This window comes from Hypanus sabinus, chromosome 5 (genome assembly GCF_030144855.1).
Source record: "Hypanus sabinus isolate sHypSab1 chromosome 5, sHypSab1.hap1, whole genome shotgun sequence".
NCBI lineage: Eukaryota > Metazoa > Chordata > Chondrichthyes > Myliobatiformes > Dasyatidae > Hypanus > Hypanus sabinus.
Genome location: NC_082710.1, coordinates 107,163,904 through 107,187,657, shown reverse-complemented (window position 1 = coordinate 107,187,657; position 23,754 = coordinate 107,163,904). Strand labels below are relative to the sequence as shown.

The 23,754-nt window shown below is 40.4% G+C and overlaps 1 protein-coding gene across 1 annotated transcript in view; it reads left to right on the top strand.

Moving 5' to 3' along the window:
* Window positions 1–23,754, top strand: part of neb (nebulin) — a 322,851-nt gene that overhangs the window by 116,573 nt on the left and 182,524 nt on the right. Inside the window, exons 61-72 of the mRNA XM_059971179.1 lie at window positions 1,272–1,379; window positions 1,506–1,817; window positions 5,719–5,922; window positions 6,620–6,724; window positions 6,816–6,923; window positions 7,026–7,337; window positions 9,600–9,803; window positions 11,764–11,868; window positions 14,551–14,658; window positions 16,115–16,426; window positions 21,433–21,636; window positions 22,731–22,835. Coding sequence (XP_059827162.1) covers window positions 1,272–1,379; window positions 1,506–1,817; window positions 5,719–5,922; window positions 6,620–6,724; window positions 6,816–6,923; window positions 7,026–7,337; window positions 9,600–9,803; window positions 11,764–11,868; window positions 14,551–14,658; window positions 16,115–16,426; window positions 21,433–21,636; window positions 22,731–22,835 — 2,187 coding nt within the window. The remainder of the gene's footprint in view (window positions 1–1,271; window positions 1,380–1,505; window positions 1,818–5,718; window positions 5,923–6,619; window positions 6,725–6,815; window positions 6,924–7,025; window positions 7,338–9,599; window positions 9,804–11,763; window positions 11,869–14,550; window positions 14,659–16,114; window positions 16,427–21,432; window positions 21,637–22,730; window positions 22,836–23,754) is intronic.

The following is a 23,754-nucleotide window of genomic DNA, read 5'->3' as shown; positions in this document are numbered from 1 at the left end:
GAAATGAGTTAAAGGACGTTCAAGGCTCAAGATTGTTGAACATCATTTCCAGTACACAAGTGTAAAGTTCAAGTTTAATCATCATTCAACCACACCCATGAATACAGCCAAATAAAACAGCATTCCTCTGGGGCCCAGGTGCAAAGTACAATTCCAACAGTCACATACAGCACACAGTACATATATTGCTTATAGTTCTGATGGCCGAAAAACATACTTTTCGAAACAAAATATGTAAAAAATAATAATATAGCCCAAGTCTCTGAGTGTCATGGCCTGTAGATTGATGGTACATGGACGTGGTCCTGAAGCCATGTTCCTGCAAGAACAAGCACACAGCAGTTCATCATCTCGCACAAGTGCAGCTACAGATGATCTGATCCAGCTTGTCCTTCCACTGAGTGAACACTAGAGGACAGCACTGATGGGACTGGGCCGGTATAGAATCCAGCAGCACAGAGTTGTCTCTGGCGTCTCCTTCCCCAGCGGCCGCAACCACAACGCCAATGCATGAGGGCCTGGTCCGTGTGACAACCATGTGTCTCAACAATGAACCAGTGAATCGGTCTCACAGTATTCCACATTATCAATGTCCAACAGGGTCTTGCGATCACAGTAGAAACATTTCTAACATTTGTCGGATCACGCATGGGCTCCACCGACTCTGACACTTTTTTCCCAGGGTGGCTGTAGCAGGCAACAACACGATATCCAGCTCCACCACTATTGAGTAACTCGCTGCTGGGGTGGACCTGCAGTACTTGGTGTTCTTGATAACCAGCTGTGTCCAAGCAAATTGCCATCTTATCAAAGGCACAAGAGAATGTATACAAAAGGTGACTCTGACTGGAAATGATAAAGCGGTGGTGTTAGGGTGGGTTAGTGGGTGGAGATATTGATCAGCCTTACTGCTTGAGGAAAATAACTGCTTTTGAGCCTGGTGATCCTGGTGCTGATGCTACATAGCCTTCCCCCGATGGTAGTGGGGCAAGCTGGCCAAGCTGGGTGAGTGGGATACTTCATGATACTGGTGGCCTTTCTCCAGCACCTTTCTATATCTATGTCCTTGGTTGGCAGGTAGGCTGCTGCCAGTTTGGAATACCCTTTGTAGACCCTTCCTGTCCATGGCAGTGCAGTTTCCATACCATACAGTGATGTAGCTTGTCAGGCTGCTCTCAACCATGCATCTGTAGAAGATCATGAGAATTTAAAAGAAGTCCACTTTTGTTTTGAAACTGTCACTAAGAATATTGTCTCGTCTGTCCCCATAGAAACTGTACCGACTTGCAATGGAAGAGTCTAAGAAGAAAGGCTATGACTTGCGATCTGATGCCATTGCAATCAAAGCAGCAAAAGCCTCCAGAGATATTGCCAGCGATGTAAGTGAACCAGTTTATTTTACACTACTGAATGCCTATACTGTATCTTGCCACTTTCCAAATGCAGTTACCTTGAGCTGAACTTATTACATGAAAGCAACATAGTTTTCTTGATTTCTGCTTTAGTACAAGTACAAGACTGCCTATCGTAAGCAACTTGGCCACCATGTTGGATGCCGCAGTCTTCAGGATGATCCCAAGATGGTCTGGTCCATGCACGTGGCCAAGATTCAGAGCGACAGGGAATACAAGAAGGACTTTGAGAAAACCAAGACCAAGTTCAACATGCCAGTGGACATGCTGGACATCCTGTTGGCTAAGAAATGCCAGACCCTGGTCAGTGACATTGACTACAGACGTTACCTACACCGATGGACTTGTCTTCCAGACCAGAATGATGTAATTCAGGCAAGGAAGGCCTATGACTTGCAGAGCGATGTAAGTACATCTTCAAAAATCCCTTTTGGAATTCTTGAGAAATTGGTCAGAATATTTCAGAAATGACATTCCTCATAAATGAAGAACTTGTGCAGGTTTCTATTGTATTTTTAAACTTTCTATTTGAGGAAAGCAATTAGTCCTCCGTTATCTCAACAAGTCTGATCTTTTGTTAAGAAAAAGGAAATTTCTTCCTTAATATTCAAAGGAACTTGGCCTTGTTGATGCTGGTGTGGTAGTTTATTTCATTATCTGGTTGTATGCAATTCACAGATATCAATTCTGCAAAGAGATCTCAGTCTTCCTGCAGAGATTTTGGATTATATACTGATTACCATCCAATGCAGGCAGTCATTCATTTGTTGTCTGATGGACCAGCTGGCAGCTTGTCCAAAGCAAAGCAATTCTCTGGTGAAAGATCTGCCATTTGAAAGGCCAAGGTAGAATAGATGTTTCCAATAGTTGGGGAGTCTAGGACTAGAGAGAATGGCCTCAGAAAAATTGGACGTCCCTTTAGAACAGGGGTTCCCAACCTGGGGTCCATGGACCCCTCATTTAATGGTAGGAGTCCATGGGATTAAAAAAAGGTTGGGAACCTCTGTTTTAGAACGAAGATGAGGAGGAGTTTCTTCAGCCAGAGGGTGGTGAATCTGTGGCGTTCATTGCCACAGGTGGCTATGGTGTCAAGACAGTGAGTATATTCAAAGCAGAGGTTCATAGCTTCTTGATTAGTCAGGGGATCAATGGTTACAGGGAGAAGGTAGGAGAATGAGGTTGAGAGAGATAATAAATCAGCCATGATGAAATGTTAGAGCAGATCTGATGGGCCAAGTGGCCTAATTCTGCTCTCTTGTTTTATGGTCTTATGGCCTTTTCACACTTACCTCTGGAAGTGAAAGTGTGATTCACCAGTACTCGCTAAGCGATTTATTTGAGATAAGCTGTCACTTTAAAAGCCATTTCATTCCTTTCATTATCTGTGCTGTAGTTCTGAGACGCTCAGTATTGGATTCCTAAAGTTCATTCAATTGCTTCAATGTTAAAAATACTAGGGGACAACTTAACTGCATAAACTGTTTAGAAATGTGCATGGAAGATCATGAGGCTGGGAGAGTCTAGGACCAGAGGGCGCAGCCTTAGGATAAAAGCATATCCTGTAGAACAATGATCTGCCGGATGAATCTCTTTAGGCAGAGGGCGGTGAATCTGTGGAATTTGTTGACAATGATGGCTGTGGAGTCCGAGTCATTGGACACATCTTAAACAAAAGTCTATAGGTCCTTAGGTTCTTGATTAATAAGGGTGTCAAAGCTTACAGGGAGAATAGGGTTGGGTGATTAGCCATGATCGAATCATGAGCAGATTCAATGAGTTGAATGGCTTAATTCTGCCCCCATGATATACATGATTTGTTACCTGCCTTTTTTTGGCATGGTGAAACAATATAGACAAGGCATGTTGAGAAATACAATCATGATAACCTAATTGACCACCTGGAGTCTTTTTTATAGTAAAACTTGTCACAATAAGTCAGCAAGGACAGTGTCTGACCTGAGCTATTCTGAGCTTGAAGTTGAGTTTTTTTTATATCATTTTACAACTTGCATTGTAAAAATGAAAGGGACTTTGGTCTCTAAGCTGTGACCACTCAAAATGGAAGGGAGCACTTGGGAACCCTGAGGTTATACATTGGGGTGTGAATGGGGAAAAGGAAAAGCACTACCTCAAAGACTACCCAGCCACTCCCCCATCAGTCACCTGATTCCCCATCTGCGGAAATACCACATTGGCCTCATCAACACCTCAGAACCCATAAAGCCAGAGTGGAAGCAAGTAATTCTTGATCCAAAGGGAGTGCTGTAAAGAAGTAGAAAGATCTTTAACAATATTTGCTGAGTAAATATTGAAGAAACTTAGAATCCATCCAGACTAACATTGCTTCTTGCTCAGTAAGTCTACTGCTTAAAGGTCTACTGTATGTATTGGAGATTTGATTGAATGGAATTGGACTGGAGTCCTTATATTCAACAAAATGAAAAAAATGGAAGAAAAGTTCACATTGTTAATGATAAGACCAGAAGACACAGGAGCAGAATTTGGCCATTCGCTCCATCAAGTCTGGTCTGCCATTTTATCATGAGTGATTTATTATCCCTCTCAGCCCCAATATCTGGCCTTCTCCCCATAACCTTTAATGTCCTATTTAATCGAGAATCTATCAACCTCCGCCTTAAATATACTCAAGACTTGGCCTGCGCAGCTGTCTGTGGCAATGAATTCCACAGTTTAACCACCCTCTAGCTAAAGAAATTCCTCCTCGTCTCTGTTCTAAATGGATGTCCTTCTGTTCAGAGGCTGTGCCCTGTAGTTCTAGACTCCACCACTATAAGAAAATCCTCTCCACATCCACTCTGTCTAGGCTTTTCAATATTCGATAGGTTTCAATGAGATTCCAACCCACCCCCCATTCTTTTAAACTCCACGGAGTAGAGGCCCAGAGCTATCAAATGCCCCCATGGGTATATTAACCTTTCATTCCTGGGATCATTCTTGCAAACCTCCTCTGGGTCTTCTCCAATGCCAGACATCTTTTCTTAGATAAGGGGCCCAAAACTGCTCACAGTACTCCAATAACACTGCACTTTGAGTATTGTGATGCATTAATGGAGTATGAAAATTTGCTTACTATTACTCTGAAGCCAAAAAACAAGCTGCTGGAGGAATTGGAACTTACTTATTATTGTCACATGCATCAACTTACAGTGAAAAGCTGGGCTGAAGGGTCAGTGGGCTGAATGGCCTAATTCTGCTCCTTTGTCTTATAGTCTTACTATTCGTACAGATCAATTCATTCCATTGAGATAATGAAAGGTAAAATAATAACTGAATGCAGAATAAAGTGTAACAACTACAAGGAGAGTGCAGGTGCATGGGCATCACAAAGAAGGTTGTGGGGACAAGATGACATCTTTTCGTACTAGGGAACCATTTGATAGTTTTATAACAGTGGGGTAGAAACTTCTGTATCCTTGGGCCGGGTGGTACATGCTCACAGAGTTTTGTATCTTTTGCTCAATGGGAGGGGGAAGATTGGGAACGTCCAAGGTGCTGGTGTCCTTAATTGTGTTGAGTGCTTTACTGAAGCAGTGAGAGGCATAAGCAGAGTCCATGGAGGGGAGGCTGGTTTCGGTGGTGTGTTGAGCTGTGCCCTCAACCCTCTGCAGTTTATTACAGTCATAGGTAAGGTAGTTGCCATACCAAGCCATAAGGCATCCAGATTGGATGCTGTCTGTGGCGCATCCATAAAATTGGTAAGGATCATACCAAATTTCTTTAGCCTCCCAAAAAAATAGAGCTGTTGGTGAGCATTCCTGACTGCGAACCCAGATGAGGGGTCTCGACCTGGGTGGCATGTTTTCGTAGTGGTTAGTACAATGCTTTACAGTACCAGTGACCTAGGTTCAATTCCCGCCACTACCTGTAAGGAGTTTGTACGTTCTCCCCGTGAGGTTTGCTTCCCACAGTCCAAAGATGTACCAGTTGTTAGGTTAATTGGTCATTGTAAGCTGTTTTGTGACTCAGCTGGGATTAAATCAGGGGCATTGCTGGGTGGGGCAGCTTGAAGGGCTGGGAAGGCCTGTTCTCTGCTGTATCTCAATCAATAAATAAATATCAGCATCTCTTGGTATAATTCTATTTGAATAAGGCTTTGGTGCACAGAGTTAAAAGCCAAAGTGAACAACTGCTAGAAGTTTTGCATGTACTACTATTAGAGCTGAAGTTAACTTAGGTTAACTCAACTTAGCCTGACGTTTAACATGCAGTCCAAATTTCATTTGAAAGCCTAGTCACCTACCTGATTTAGCTTAATCCTTAATGAAGCAATTCTTTGGATCTACAGATGGTGTACAAATCAGACCTGGAATGGCTTCGTGGAATTGGATGGAGTCCTGAAGGTTCACTGGAGGTTGAGAAGGTTAAAAAAGCTGGGGAGATCCTGAGTGAGAAGAAGTATCGACAGCAGCCAAATAAATTTAAGTTTACAAGCATTCTTGATTCTCTTGAGCTGGTGTTAGCCAAAAACAATGCTCAGAATCTTAATAAAGTAAGTGAAGATTATAGACAATAATTTAATTTATTTTCAATTCTTTTTCACAGAGTAAATAACCCTTAAGTAATTTCATATGTATTAGGACTTCAGAATGTTAATTCGTACTGCATAGTCAAGATTATTTTGCAACTTCCTTCCTCTTCTCAGGTCAGTTAATACATTAGAGGAATACTTAGAGGGTTCTGTTATGGTTATTATTCTTTGGATTTGTGAATGCCCACAAGACAATGAATCTCAGGGTTATATGTGGTGACATATTCAAAGTGCATTTTGAAATATATTATCAAAATATATTTGCAGCCCTGAGATTCGTCGTCTTATGGACGACCACAAAAAGTAATAGCATGGAACCCATTCAAAGAAAACATCTAACACCCAATGCGCAAAAATAACACAAATGGCAAAAAAAAGACTCAATAACATATAGAATATTAAACATCAAACCACAGTGCTTGAAGCAGTCTATGAATGTTCAGTTTAGTTCAGTTCAGTTCAGTGCTTGTATGTACTTCGATAATAACTTTATTTTGAGCTTTGAATGTGGATGAAATATCTCTCCAGTCAATTAGGAAAATATTCAATCCCCAACCTATCATCAAATATCTCTAGAATTTATTGGCTAGGTAAAACATTTATCTTTTGTTACTGTGGTATAGAAAGGATAATTAACTGTTGTGTTTCTTTTCTGCAGCGCTTATACACTGAAGCTTGGGATGCTGATAAAACCACCATTCATGTTATGCCAGACACACCTGAAATTCTTCTGGCTAAGAGTAATTCTGCCAACATCAGCCAGGTATTGACCAACACGACCATAAAGATTGGAACTTGGGCTTAATGTTTTTCATATGCAAAATCTAATAAATCACGTATGTCTGTCCATTTAGAAACTTTACCATGAAGCATGGGAGAAATCCAAACTTAAAGGTTATGACTTGCGTGCCGATGCCATTGCAATCAAGGCAGCAAAAGCATCTAGAGATATTGCAAGCATGGTAAGAGCTGTTCAGCAAGTACTACATATTTTGATATTGCTGTCTGAGAGACACTAAAATTACTGTCAATGTTTAAACCAAACCTCTTTTCCTCACCATTAGTACAAATACAAGGAAGCTTACCGCAAGCAGCTTGGTCATCATGTTGGATGCCGCAGCCTCCAGGATGATCCCAAAATGGTCTGGTCGATGCACGTGGCCAAGATCCAGAGTGACAGGGAGTACAAGAAGGACTTTGAGAAGACAAAGACCAAGTTCAACATGCCAGTGGACATGCTGGACATCCTACTGGCTAAGAAATGCCAGACCCTGGTCAGTGACATTGACTACAGACATTACCTGCACCAGTGGACCTGTCTCCCAGATCAGAATGATGTGATCCAGGCAAAGAAGGCCTATAATCTGCAGAGTGATGTGAGTATTAATATAATTCCTGAAAAGTAATATTTATATAAATATTTGAAAAAATGCACTTTTAGAATAATAACATTTTAACTACCAGTGAATTATTAGCAGAATTAATTAATTGGTATTGCAGATTGAAGGAAGGAATAGAAGTTCTGAATTTTAATCATGGGGTAATATGTGCAATTGTTTAATGTACTTATCCAAAATGAATCGGTATCTCAGGGCTGAGTGTGTCTGCACCTGCACTACCCACTCCCACCCTGGGACTCCTTCTCTCCCACACCCTTCAAGCGGTGCTCCACCCTCACAGTGACGTGAGTACTTCCCGTTCTTCCCCCCCGAGCACCCATCTTTTATTTGGAGAGCTGGTTTATCATAATTTTATGTTTCATGCCAAAAGATAACAAATAAATCCAGAATTGATCACAGGAGGAGATAAGGCTAAAATTAAACAAAGTGGAAATATAAAAGGCTGGGAATGTGATGTATGGCACCACCATTTCAAATGAAAGTTGCACATAGATTAATTTCTAGTAGACCATATTAACAATTATTCTTGGTGAAATCAAGCTCAGTGAGAATAAGGCCCGAGTACTTCTGTATGTATTTCAGTGGTTCAATTTAATATCAGAAAATGTATACAGTATATTATCTGAAATTCTTAATCTCCATAGACATCCACGAAATGAAGAAAAAGATCCTTAAAGAATGAATGACAGAAATGTTAGAATCCCAAATCCCCCCCACTCACAAGCAGCAGCAAAAGCATCAATCCCCCACCACCCGCCCTGCAAGCAATAGCAAAACCCTCAGAGACCATGATCTAGAGTCCATCAAAAATTACTGTCCATCCCACCACTTTGACATCTCAGACACCTTGCTTCATGTTTATCCTGCATCATAATCCACATACGGATATTATAAGTGTCTACATTGCAAATTTATTCCATTATCAGAAAATGGGATACACAGCCTCTCAAATATCTTACAGCTTTCACAGAGCATGCTTAAACTAACTGGGAGTATCATTTCTTTTGGATTTCATCGCTGAGATTGTCCTATTGGACAATAGCATTCTATGTGATACAGAGTTATGTGAAATCTAGTTTCTCAGCAATACTATTAATTTGACACTAAATGGAAATTGAAACCTGTTATTTTGTTCCAAAGGATCTTGAGAAGTTAATTGCACAAGAGGTTACTTGACTTGTATGGCCTTGTTATTTCATCAACATTATAATTTATAATACTTTTATCACAGCATATTGTCCTGAGGCACTTTATGTTAGTGTTATCAAAGAAAATTTCTACCAAGCCACATGGGAAGCGAATTGAATAGATATCCAAAATTGGACATGGATTTGAATAAGCACTGTTCTTAAAGGATGGTAAGTGGATAGAAAGATTTAGGGAGGAATTCCCAGAGCTGAGAGCCAAAGACAAGAAACAGAATTTTTTTTAAATATGTGGAATGTTCAAAAAAGACTAAACTAGAGGAGCACACCTCCAAAAGGACCATTTGTTGTGGTTTGGAGGTCTGTGTGTCTCAATGACCCAGAGAGCTATGCCAGCTGGAGTCAAGGCTTTTTGCTTTGGCTAATTGTAGGGTCGCCCATGCCAGACAAGTCAAAGGGTCAAGGTCAGACTTAGAGTGGTCCACTGGTCCTCAGTGTTTAAGGGTTCAGCTTAGGCCTAGTAACTCTGACTGCTAAAAACAAAATTGTTATGGAAACAGCAATGAAGAATCCTTCTGCATCTTGAGTGTGATGGTATTCTTGAGTCTCCACCTGGGACTTGCATAGCTGACAGTAGTGAAAACTGAGAGGATGCTACTGGCATGATGAGGGAAGCCCTGAACACTGCCATAGATGGAGAACCTTTATGGCTGCTCTAAATGCCTGTGGCATAGTGGGCAGTAGGTAAGAGGAGCATAGATAACAACGAGTCATAAGGCTAAGTCACCCTTTGACTTCAAAGTGCTGAGGTAAATATAGTTGGTGAGTAATACTCACAACACTGTGTTCAGTTTTTTTTTGATCAGAGATGGATTTTCCCATCTGATTACCCAGTATTGAATCTCTGAGGTATTGCAAATTCAAATTTATAATACCAGATGTTACTCAATTGCTTTGTTGAATTCAAAGGAAATTTTAATAATCAACATGGTTTAATGATTTGGTCTTGATTCTTGCAGTGACTGTATGTGTTCTGTTTGGGTCAAATAATTATCTGCATGTCAATGTAACCCTCTGTGTGGCCTTTCTCTAGTGGGTTTACAAATCCGATATGGAATGGATGCGTGGTATTGGATGGATGCCCAACGACTCCCTTGATGTTAAGAAAGTGCAGAAAGCCCAGGAGATTCTCAGTGAGCGACTCTACCGTCAGCCTCCTGATCGGTTCAAGTTCACCAGTATCGTTGACGATCCCATTATTGTCCAGGCTAAAACCAATGCCAACCAACTGAGTGATGTAAGGATTTTATTTATTAAAACACTTGTTTCATTTCTACTACTGTGGCAATCCATATTGAGTCAGTTTGTGTTCTAAGCATATTAATAGTGATTGAGTCATAGAAAAATACAGCACAAAAACAGGCTCTAAAGTCCATCTAGTCTGTGCTGATCCATTTAAACTGTCTACTCCCATCAACCTGCACCTGGAACATAGCCCTACCATCCATGTACCTATCCAAACGTTAAAATTGAGCTTGCATGCACCATTTGTGCTGGCAGCTCATTCCACACTTCCATGACCCTCTGAGTAAATAAGCTTCCCCTCATGGTCCTCTTAAACTTTTCACTTTTCACCCTTAAACTATGGCCTCTAGTTGCATTCCCACTTAACCACTATTGAAAAAGCCAGCTTGCATTTACCCTATCTATTGCCCTCAGAATTTGGTATACCTCTATCAAATCGACTCTCAGTCTTCTATGTTCTAAGGAATAAAATCCTAACCTATTCAATTATTCCATATAATTCAGGTCCTCCAGACCTAGCAACATCCTTGCAAATTTTCTCTGTACTCTTTCAACCTTATTAAGATTAAGATTAAGATTATTATTAAGATTAAGTCTACATCTTTCCTATAGGTTCGTGATCAAAACTGTACACAACACTCCAAGTTAAACCTCACCAATGAGATTGTATTAAGAAATTAGGCCTCACCAATATTAATATTGAGCAGTTCACTTTTGCATTATGGAGAATTACTATAGGTTCATTAGCACAATCCTTCATTGCTTGTTAGCCACTTCTTAAAATAGACCATTACAGTACTCCACATGAATCAGTCCTATGAGTGATTCTTGAATCCAAGCCCTTTAGTAAATAATCCAGACATCTGGTTTACTCGAGTATTTCTATCTATAGCCACATTTTCTGGATGCATTTATTCTATTTAACATTCACACAATTGAAATGAAGGTACCCCATCTACACACACTTTCAGATTTTAATATTTTTCCTCCTTGCCCCTTACCCAAGTTTTTCTCAGTATTCTTCAGCACATTGATTGATTGTCAGCCTACGTTTATGTATAGTTTTTTGTAAGTTCTATAGTTTTCTTTATTCTTCTGTAAATGCTAGTAAGAAAATTGGGGTGGGACGGTAGCATACTGGTTAGCACAGCAGTTCCAGCAACACAGGGATCAATTCCCCTTGCTCCCTGTAAGGAGAGAAAACGTTCTCCCCGTCACCAAGTGGGTTTCCACCGAATGCTCTGCTTTCCTCCCATAATCCAAATGAGTACGAGTTGGTGGGTTAATTGGTCATTGTAAGACGTCTGGTGCTTAGCCTAGGATTGAATCAGTGGGTGGGGGGCAGGGGTTGCTGGGTGACGCAGCTTGAAGGGCCAGAATGGCTGTTCTGTGCTGTATCTCAATGAATAAATAAGTAATAAGTCTCAAGTTTATATATGGTAACATATACATATGTTGCTAATAAACTTGACTTTGACTTTAATTTGACTTTGAGTTGTAGTATATACAAACTTTAATTGTGAGTGTTCTTTCAAATGTTTCAGGGTAGTTTTTCTTGCAAAGTCAGCAAAAGTCAGTGTAAGTACCCTGTGCATAGTCAATGGGTGCATTTAATAGGTAGTGGAGTTTCTACCCTTGACTACAACTACCTTAAGGGATCAAAGTACATTTATGTCACCACATATAACCCTGAGACTCATCGTCTTGCCAGCATACTCAATAAATCCATAATGAAATAATAACGATAATATAATCCATGAAAGTCCACACCAACCAGGACATTCAACCATATTAACCAATATATACTGAAAGTTATATCTTTGTTGCCAAGTATTGCACCATTTTAATCTGTGTTTCATTATTAAGAGCTCGTTCCATGTGTTAAACAATCATTATATTTATTTGTTTATTATTGGAAGAATAAATAATCTATTCTATTCCACTGCCTTCAGCAACTGTACCACAGTGATTGGGAGAGAGACAAGCTGATAATTCACCTTCCAAATGACACACCTGAGATACTGTTGTCTAAACAGAACTCTGCAAACATCAGTTCGGTAAGCAATTCAAAATAACCCTTTAGCAATTGATGTGTACAAGGGATTGTAATCATGATGTCGATACTTAATTTTCGACACAAAAATGAAGAAAATATATTTTTTCAAGAGACATGCCTGAATTTAGTTTCAATGACTTTTTGTTCCTGCCAGCTTGTTGTCACAATACTGTCCATTCCCATTCCTTTTTATATCTTTTTATTAATTTTAAGAAAAACATAGATGAAATATGAATACAAAGCATTTGAGAATACATAATTAATAGTTTAAATAAACAATCAGATATATAGTAATCAAGATAAAAGGCCTCCCAAACCCACAGTATTTATGTAAAGGAGAAAAAAGAAAAACAAATCTAACCAACATGGGCCAATATATAATGTTAAATACATACAGTAGTGCCAGTAACTAAGAACCTCCATCCAAATAATTAAGGATAATAAAAGTAAGGTTTAGGAAAAGACAATTTAACTCATATGAAAATGTTGAATAAATGATCTCCAAGTTTCTTCAAATTTAACTGAAGAATCAAAAACCACGCTTCTAATTTTTTCTAAACTCAAACAAGAGATAGTTTGAGAAAACCACTGAAATACAGTCGGAGGATTAATTTCTCTCCAATTCAATAAAATAGATCTTCTAGCCATTAATGTAACAAATGCAATCATTCGTTGAGATGAAGCGGTCCATTCCCATTCCAATAAAATGATTTGATAGATCAATTTATGTTAAATTATTGAAAAGCAATAAGTGAATAATTTTTCAATAGCTTTTTGTAATTGCTGCACTAATTTCAATTCTGCAATTATCTTATCAGCATCAACTGGGTGTAAATAAAAACCAAAAGTAAACATTTACTTCAACCTAAAAAGGAAGGCAGAGGCATCAGAGAAAGGGATTAGTAGGGGGAGAGAGTAGGGTTCAAGTTGGGTTGGAGGATTGCCAGTTAAAGGCTCACAGGGAATTTGGTGAGATGTGGATGTGGCCCAGTGGTTGTGGAATGTGTGTGGTGAGGTGGGAGGGTTAAATGGAATGGAAAATAAGGGAAATTGTATGGATTCAGAGAAGAGCAGTGTAGTAGTTTATGAAGATCAGGGAGGAGGGATTTGGCAAAATGATTGTAAGTCTACGTAGAGCAGTACAACACAGAACAGGTACTTTGGTCCACATTGTTATAATGATCCTTTAACCTACTCAAAGATCAAACTAACGCTTCTGTTGGCCAGAAAGAACGATAATCAGCGAATAGGAATGGAAGTGGCCATTTTGTGAGACTATCCTTGCAGCTGCCATTTTGTGAGCTGTATGATCTGATTCTTGCGCTGGAGTAATTTAAAAAGAGCAATTGAACATGAGCTCAAGCATTTTCTGCTAATAACCTGCAAAATCTGAATCCATTCTCAGACAAGTATCTATTTATTATGTAAAGTGGCTGGCTTGCAGGAGGAGCAGCCTATAATCTCGTTAGGCTGTATGTCTGAGTTACCAGGTTTGACCCATTCAGAATTGAAAAGAACAAAAGGCGTGAGGCTGAGGGCAAAGGTCACAGAATAATACTGGTTGTAGCCCTGGAGCAGAGCCAATAAGATGATGACCCAGGTTAGTCAGGTGACCTCAAGCCAATGGGATTGAAACGCAACGTTTGAACTGGTGAAGAAAGTGTATAGAAATGAGATGCTTCAAATGCAAAGGAGTGACAACTCTCCGGAGACGAAGCATCACAGATCACTGAAATAATTAACCCCTCTTCAGACAGGAGTAGATCAGGAATACCTGGCCAGCATAGACACTGATCATTATTACTAAAGAGTAACCCTTGTTAGACCAACCGGTGGTGTAGTGGCATCAGCACTGGACTTTGGGGCAGATGGTCCAGAGTTCAAATCTGACCAGGTCCCAACCTGGGCACCAGCAGTATAGTATCTGTGTGAAAGAAAGGCCTGGCAATCTACTTCTGCATAGAGCTGAAAAAAACAGATTGTTTCTATTTCCCTTTGGACAACTACACTAGGGTTGCCATGAGTGGACTGCACCTATAACACTTCCCTCCCACATGGCTGTGGTGAACTATGTGCCTGTCTGGACACGCCCCCTGCTGACTGCTCCTGTGGCTCCTCCCACAGGCCCCTGTATAAAGGCGATCTGAGGCCTGACGCTCGGCCTCAGTCTCCAGGACATAGTATGATAGACACTTACTCCTGGTTCCTTCTTCCAGTCAATAAAAGCCGATATCTCGCCTTACGTCTCAGTGTGAGTTATTGATGGTGCATCAATGGCCCACTGCTTTTCTTTCATCCATGTGCCTATTTTAAAGTCTCTTAAATGTTCCTAATGTTTCTTCCTCTATTGTCACCCCGTCAAGTTGAGATGGAGAAGAGAAGAGTTTCACCCAAGTTTTGAGAGCGAAGTCAGCTTTATCCAACAAGGAATTGTAGAGCGTTCAGAGCGAGAGGGAAGAAGTGGGGTTGGGTATTGATGTGAGAAGAGAAGAGGGAGAGCATTAAGTATGGACTTAATGGAGAAAGGAGGATTTTTAAAAAAAAATTTAAATTAAATGTCTTGGATGGGATGGGCCTAGCAAGATGTGTGTATTTGGTGGGAACATTTGATTCTGACTAGCTTGATGATTGTTTTTATGCTGTATTGATGGTTCTATTGCTTTCTTTTTTTTCTGTTGTATAGAAATTATATAAACATGCCTGGGAAGAATCTAAGATGAAAGGCTATGAACTCGGAAAAGATGCCATCTCTATTCAGGCTGCAAAAGCTTCCAGAAATATTGCCAGTGATGTAAGTTCGGTCATGGGTTTAAATGATGCTAGTACAGGCGAAGAATTGCTCAGGCAATTAGGGTAATGCTTTCAATCAGAAGTTAATAGCAGCAGACGGAGTGAAGCAGGACACTGGGGATCCAAGTGGACAGGAAGTGCACTTAGATGTTTCATTCTGCAATACAATTGAAGAATTGAGAAATTGGATATTGGGAATATGGAGACAAAAGATAGACTAAAATGGGGAGAGACCCCACATGCAAGCACCTCAATATATTAGTAAGTAATAAACATGGGAAAGTTTGCAAATGCTGGAAATCCACAGCAATACACACAAAATGCTGGAGGAACTCGGCAGGTCAGGTAGCATCAATGGAAATGAATACATGGTTGACATTTTGGGTCAAGACCCTTCTTCAGGACTCAGAAGAAAGGGGGCAGATGTCAGAAAGTATTTCGGGATCATGAGCATGTCACTTCACTAATTGGATGTGGGCTGTGACAACTGCAATATCAGCCTAATATTATCAATTTACTGCTTTCCCAGATAAGGTTAGGAGGTTAGGGGTAGTGAAGGGAAAAGGGATAGGAGTTGTGAAGACATGGATGATGTGGATCAAATACAGAAGTAAAATTCTATGCAGACTATTAAAAGGTGTTCAATGATGTGCAAGCTGCTTTCATTCTATTCACAAAACTACTCATAAATTATTCACATTTATTTTTTGAATTGTGGAAACCATTAGAAAGGTTGGGTGAATTTGATACCAAATCTAATAGATGAGAAATGAAGAAGGAAAAATAAGTTTGGATCAAAAGAGCAAAGAGTTGAAAGAAAAATTCTTACTGCAAATTTTGTCCTAATATTTATCATAACAACTTTTATTTATTTAAATAGTGGCACTGGGGCCCAATTTTCCATAAAAATACAGTAAGTGTTTAAAAAAACTAATACAAATTTTCATGTATATGAAAAACAGGATCCAGTTTTGAGAATTAATTAGAGACAGATAATTGCAAAGGCTGGAATCTACAGCAACACAGAGTGCTGGAAAAACTCCAAGTCAGGCAGCATCTGTGGCGGTTAAGAAGTAAACTGTTGACGTTTTAGGTCAAGACCCCTCGTTGTGGATCAGGGATTCCCAACCTGGGGTCCAAGGACCACTCAGTAAATGGCATTGGTCCACAGCATAAAAAAAGGTGGGGAATCCTTGGTATAAATGAAGGGTCCTGATTCAAAATGTCAATTGTTCAATTCTCCATAGGTGCTGCTTGACTTGCTAAGTTCCTCCAGCAGTTTGTGTGTTACTTGAGATTTAATTGGTTTAAAGATGTCTGTATACATTAATGTCTTTCCTAAAGCTGAATTTTAAATGGAAAGTATATTAGGGATGTAGCTTCACCTAACTTTAGGACCATGATTGTGATTTTTCTGATCATGATCTTAATAAGAATTGTATTTTTTTTGCTTCTAGTATCAATACAAAATGGTCTACCGCAAGCAGCTTGGCCACCATATTGGATGCCGAGACATCTATGATGATCCCAAGATGGTCTGGTCGATGCATGTAGGTAAGATGCAGAGCGACAGGGAGTACAAGAAGGACTTTGAGAAAACCAAGACCAAGTTCAACATGCCAGTGGACATGCTGGACATCCTGTTGGCCAAGAAATGCCAGACCCTGGTCAGTGACATTGACTACAGACATTACCTGCACCAGTGGACCTGTCTCCCAGATCAGAATGATGTGATCCAGGCAAAGAAGGCCTATAATCTGCAGAGTGATGTGAGTGTTATTTTATTAAATCTCAGGCATCAATAAATCTTTCAGAATGAGTAAGTAATCACAGATTAAAGTAAAATTGTTGTCTTTAGTAGTGAAATATAGGTGGCCACATTAATAAGAAGCTATGAGATTACATGAAGTAGAGGAACAGAAGGATGTTGGAATACAAATGTGTCAAAGATTAAATATGCATGACAAGATAGCCAGGCCTGAAGGAAGGTCAACCAAGCACCAGGTTTTATTTCTTGAGGGATAGATTTAGAAAGCACTGTAAATGCAACAAAAATAAACCTGTGCTTTTTTTCGGCACTTGGTGTGCTGTGTACACTTCTGGTAGCTATATTGATAAAAAGTATATAGAGCAAAGGTGAGCAGGCATGGAATATTTACAGTGATAAAGAATATAGAGCCAACGGTGAGCACACAGCGAATATTTGCAACGATAAAGCAGGAATTATCAGGATTAAGCGGACAGAATGAACCATTTGTTAGATTCATGGGGTCTCAGTGCACAGAATCACTGGTTGAATGAGTCCATGCTGACCAGCACTTCCACCCAGCTAGTCCCAATTTCTTGCATTCAGCCCGTATTCCTCTGAGACCCACCCCTGCATTTATCAATCCAAGTGGTACTATTCTACCTGTCTCAACTGCTTCCTCGGGCCACTGTTTCCATCTATTCAATGATTCAAAGTACATTTATTATCAAAGCATATATGCAGTGTATAACCATAAGGCTTGTCTTTCCACAGACAGCCACAAAACAATGAAAACCATTGAAGCCTTTCAAACTCCACCCAAGTCCCCTTAAAATCTTTTCACCTCTCACCTTAAGTCTAGAACCTCCTAGTTTTGAACTCTCCTGCTCTGAGGTAAAGATTGTCACCATCCACTTTCTCCACAAACCTAATTTTTAACACTTCAGGAAGGTAGTCCCCCATTCTCCTGTGTCCCACAGAATAAAGATTTAGCCTAGTCAGCCTCCCTCTTTAACTCAGTCCCCTGGTCCTGGAGATATCCTTGTAAATCTTCTCTGCACTCTTCCCAGTTTTACTACAGATCTCCTGTAACAGGATGACCAAACCATATACGTACTCCTAAGTGCAGCCTCAGCAATGACATACAGCATAAAGCTGCAATAACCCCTATATGCAGCACCATTAATAATTAAGAACAGTGCGTGAAATGTCTTTCTCACCACCCAGTCTACCTGTAATGCCATTTTCAATGAACTATGCAGAGCTATGAGGCTACTCAGATAGAATGTGAGGTGTTGCTTCGCCTGGGTATTCCGTATGGGCTGCCTCCAATCTGACAGCATGAACATCAATTTCTCCAACCTGATAATTTCTCCCTCCTTCCCCTTCTCTTCTTTTCCGTTCCCCAATTTGTCTCCTCTCTTATCCCTTCTTTGCTACTCACCTGCCTATCACCTCCCTCTAGTGCCCCTCCTCCTTCTCTTTTTCCCATGATGAACTCTCTTCTCCCATCAGATTCCTTCTTCTTCAGCCCTTTACCGGTTCCAGCTATCAACTCCCAGTTTCTCACTTCATGCCCCTTAACCCAACTACTTGGCTTCAACTATCATCTTCTACCTTGTACTGCTTCTCCCTCTCCCCCACCTTCTTGTTCTGGCTACTTGCCCCTTTCTTTCCAGGCCCGGTGATAGGTCTCTGCTCGAAAAGTCGAGTGTTTAATCCACTCTGTAGATGTTGCCGGACCTGCAAAGTTCCTCCAGCACTTTGTCAATGTTGCTCTGGATTTCTATCATCTGCAGAATATCTTGTGTTTATCCGTTCTAAGACACAATCTTAAACCCTCACCTGCTGCTTCCTTCCTCTAAGCCAGGGGTCAGCAACCTTTACCACTGAAAGAGCCACTTGGACCCGTTTCCCACAGAAAAGAAAACACTGGGAGCCGCAAAACCCGTTTGACATTTAAAATGAAATAACACTGCATACAACGTTTTTTTTGCCTTTATGCTATGTATAAACAAACTATAATGTGTTGCATTTATGAAATTGATGAACTCCTGCAGAGAAAACGAAATTACATTTCTGCATGCAACAAAAACATTTTGAACTCCGAAAAAAAGACGTTGGGTTGAAAGTTACTTTTAAGTAAAATATTCAATGTCTATTTGAGTCCTTCTTGTATTTATGAAAAACGCCGAACTTAAATTTTCCGCCAGCAGCAAACCAAAAATATCATCAGCCAGCTGTCAGCCTGAAAAATAAAAGGACTATTTCACTGAACAATGAAAAAATATGAATATAAGTAAAATAATAGGCAATTAAAATATTTATCATACTTGGTTAATGGGATTTCTGCTCCTGGACCTCCGCGCACAGCGTCTGCACATCAGGGCTGTATGATGTCACCTTCATCTTTACACAGGATCGCAAGCTGTCATCTGTGAGGTTTTCAATATCACCCCATTTGTGTTTCTGAGCAAGAACGGCCTTCTGACGGGCAACATCTTCAAGGTCTGCTGTCAAGCGTCTAAACTTGGACACCCATATGTCTTTGTCGGCTATGTCGGCCAGTTCCATCTCAAGATCAGGTTGACTCACACCTGCCAATGCAGTCGTATTCAGTAGGGAAGGATCGATGCTTAAGGGAGTGACCGGGAAGGATAATGTGTTTTTTTCCTCTCTGAACTCACAGAAGCGTTTCCCAAACGATGTTTGCATTGCGATGATTGCAGAATGTAAATACTCCGAAATTATCATGTCGTGACCTTGTTTGAACTCTCTCAAATTGGGGAAGTGAGACAAAGTGCCTTTCTGTAAATCTCTGGCAAGCACTGTCAACTTGCGCTCGAATGCCAAAACATCCTCCAACATGTGCAGGGCTGTACGTCCTTTCCCCTGAAGAGCTGTGTTCAGCGTGTTCAGGTGCGCTGTCATGTCTACCATGAAGTGTAGCTTTTCCAGCCACTCTGGCTGTTCCAGCTCAGGAAAGGTGAGCCCTTTGCTGCCCAGGAAAGTTTTCACTTCTTCCAGACACGCGACAAAGCGTTTCAGCACCTTCCGTCTGGACAGCCAGCGATAAAAACACGTTGTAGCGGTGTCAGTAAACTGCAGTCAAAGATAGCTTTATTCGAACTAAACAGCCTTGCTTTTAAGCCTCCCTCAACCCAGCCCCCATGGACGCAGATGCTGCAAAAGACGCGTACTCACAAACCCCCGTAGGCTATCTCCCTTAGCCGGAATGCTGGCTAATTGTGAGCCGTTTCGGATGTGGCAGGAAATGTGTCGCTACACTTAGGTTGTACAAGATCACCATAATTACATTTCAAAAGCTAACAAACTAACATAAAATACATTTTAATTAAATACTGACCAATTATTTCCCAAAGCCACAGGGAGCCGCAGCACAGAGGTGAAAGAGCCACAAATGGCTCGGGAGCCGCAGGTTGCCGACCCCCGCTCTAAGCCAATGTTGATTCCACTTGACTAGATTTCAGTAGATTCCATAGAAGCCAACCTTCCAGAGCAGTGTACCAGGATGATCCATTTGAGGCATTTGTATTATGAAACCATGTTAGGGTGGATGCAGAGAGAATCTTCCTACTTGTGGTGAAGAGGGTAAATGGATTTCATCAGTAAATATTCGGATTATTGTCACATGTACACCGGAGTACGATGAACTTCCTTACTCATGTGAAGCTCGCATGGTAAAAAATAGATAGTAAAGCTCATATTAAATGTAACATTGAGTGCAGAACAACAGAATGGTGCAAAGATAGTAGTGGAATAGGAAACAGAGTGGATTCCAGTTAATTGGGATACATCTGGACCAGTACGTCTTGGTCCAATTAATCAGCTGCCCCAGTTAGGTATAAAAAGAAAAAATGAATAATAAATTATGTATTTAAATAAAATGCAGAACAAATTAGCACTACAGTGCTATAAAACTGTATTAGTTCCAAACTGATGTAGGAATTCACAATGAACAAAATCAGCATAGATGCCTAGTGCACATAATAGACTGCCTTTGTACAATGATTGCTTCCTCCGAATCTTCACTTTCATTGTAACATTCAAAATGATTGTCGATACTTTCAAATTTTTCATAATTCCTAGTTTGTTGAAGTAGTGTAATTATTTCATTTTCACTCCTGGCTGTGCCTGGCATCTCCAAGCGTGAATGCTTCAAACCACAGTGAACAAAACCGTTCTGAATTGTCTTACTGTTTATTTCCTGCCAACTGTCAATGACAATATTCACTGCTTTTTGAACACAAACACACACACACAGCTGACGCCATTTAAAAATGGTCACTTTAAGCATGGCACAGCATCTAACAGCTGCACAGGTACATGTGACTAACACTAGTTAAAAACAGTCCAGCATGTCTCCTGCCCCAAAGTGGTGTGATGTTCCAAATAAATGAAGGGAATCTTAGCAATTTTATCGATTAGTCTTTAATCTTTAAGAGATGTCCCAATTAACCAGAATTCACTGTAGTGCATAAAGAAATTCTAAAACAGGGGTTCCCAACCTGGGGGTCCATGGACCCCCTTGCTTAATAGTATTGACCTATCGCATAAAAAAAAAGTTGGGAACCCTTGTTCCAAAATGACAGTAGTGGAATAACTAAGAGAGGCAGAATTAAGAGTTGGAGAATGTGACAGCATTACCGAGAAGGGGATTTGAAAGAGCTGATTGATTCAGAAGTTTGATAGCAGTGGGGAAGAAGCTGTTCTTGTGCCTGGCCATTCAATATTTCAGGCAGGCACTAGAAAATCCAATAGAGATATAAAAGGAGTTCCTTTATCCAAAATACAGAATTCCCTACCATAGGCTGTAGTTGAGATGTCAATGCATTAAAATAAGGCTGGACACTAATATGAGAGGGAAGGAATTAAAGAGTTACAGGGTTTGATTAAATGAGGTATAACATGAACAGGACTGAGTGGAGCATAAGTATTGAGATTTTTTTCATTGGGTCAAATGACTGTCTGCATATCAATCTAATCCTCTGTGTGACCTTTCTCTAGTGGGTTTACAAATCTGATATGGAATGGATGCGTGGTATTGGATGGATGCCCAACGACTCTCTCGACGTTAAGAAAGTGCAGAAAGCCCAGGAGATTCTCAGTGAGCGACTCTACCGTCAGCCTCCTGATCGGCTCAAGTTCACCAGCGTTGTCGACCTACCCAGCATTGTCCAGGCTAAAATCAACGCAGAGCAATTAAGTAATGTAAGAAACTTAACATCACTCAGTAAGAGTGGGAAATGGTTAGAAAAACACAGCAGGTGAGGCCGCAGTAACATCCCAAGTCGAATTTCCTCTGAATGCATTAACAGTTGGGAAATCTAGCATCTATGGTTGGATAAGCACCAAGAAAAGCAGGATTAAAGAGACTGACATCGGCTGAATAAAGAGAAACTGACCTATCTGGATGAGGGAAAAGAAAGACAGCACAAGGACTGTGAGATACAAATGGTGTAGTTGCTGGAAATCTCAAATACAAAGTAATTCTGGAAAAGTCCAGCTTCTGCTGGGATGTTCTTCCCTGAAATTCCATGGAATTTCTTGGAATAGACTAATACTCATAGAGTCAGAGTGGGATTGTGATGGAGAATAAAAGTGACAGAAATAAAAGGACAAAATAGTAAGGGTTCTACATTTAATTTCTCCAATATAATGCAGATTGTATTGTCAGGCACACTGAAGTTGAACAGGTCCAAGTGAATTTCTACTTCACCTTGACATGCAGGACTCTGGATGAAGGATTAAGATCAATGGGCAGACATTGCATCTCCAGAAGCTGCACAGGAAGATGGCATAAGAAGGGAAAGAGTACTGGGTGATGGGAGAGCATTCCAGGGAGTCGAGGACATTGCAGTTCCTTTAGAATCCTGAAAAATGGGGGGTGGGCAGGTTGTTGATGCTTTTGCTGCTGCTTGTGTGAAGGGGAGGAAGGAGGGGAGCTTCAGGGCTTCGATGTTTCTATTGTCCTATGGGGCTTCTTGTTTCGTGGATGTTTGTGAAGAAGGTGAATTTTAGATTGTGTACCGTATACATACTTGGATATTAAATTTACTTTGAAACCTTAGATAAGCGGGGCACAACTTGCATCTGGTGGGGGCAGTTTGTTAAAGGTGGTGTACATTACCAGAGGATGCCACCTGGTGAATATTTTCAGCATTTTCAGTATTTCCTTTAAAATTTGCTACAGAGTTTTGGGTTCTCCGCAAGGCAGATCAATGGCCGTATGCTTTCCATTATACAATACAAATTGATCCAGTGTGAATTTATTTTGAATTTTATTTTTTCTTGAACAACTACAGCTAAAATACAAAGAAGCATGGGAAAAGGATAAATTACAAATTCATGTCCTTCCTGATACTCCAGATATATTGCTGGCAAAAACCAATGCTGCCAATGTTAGTCAGGTAAGGGTAAAATATGTTTTTAAAGCAAATGATATAAATTTTGCCATTAATCAAGAGACATTTTAGATGGAAAATCAGCGTTTGATTATGTTACTGAACTAATGGTTAGAAACAGAATTTCAAATCCTACCAGTAAGTTTATTGACTCAACCTCCTGCTGCTGCCTGTAAAGAGTCAGTATGTTCTTCCTGTGACTGCGTGAGTTTCCTCTGAGTGTTCCAGTTTTCTCCTACAGTCCAAAGGTATACCAGCTGGTAGCTTAATTGGTCTTTGATATTGTCCTGTGATTAGGCTAAGGTTAAATCAAGGGTTACTGGGCAGCATGCTCAAAGGACCAGAAGGGACTGTTCTGTGTTGTATCTCAATAAATAAATAATAGGCCCTTTGACACAAAATGTTGTGCCAACCTTTTAAAATACTCCAAGATGCTTCACTCCTCAATAGCCCTCCATTTGACTTTTATCCATATGCCTACCTAAGAGTCTCTTAAAAGTCCCTAATGTATCTGCCTGTACTGCCATGCCTGGTACTTTCTGTGAAAATACACCTACCTGTGATACACCCTCTAACACACCTGGTACCCTCTGTGTAACTACACCTACCTGTGATACACCTTCTACCACACCTGGTACTCTCTGTGTAACTACACCTACCTGTGATACACCTACTACCACAAATGGTACGCTCTGTGTAAGTACACCTACCTGTGACATTCCTACTATATTTTCCTCCAGTCACCTTACAGTTATGCCCCCTGTCACTAACAATGTCTCTTATCATTTTACACAAATCTATCAAGTCACCTTTCATTCTCCTTCATTTTAAAGTGCAGTAAATTTCCTCTGCACCTTCTCTAAAGTTTCCACCTTCTTCCCATAATGAGGTGACCAGAAATAAACACAATACTCCAAATATGGTT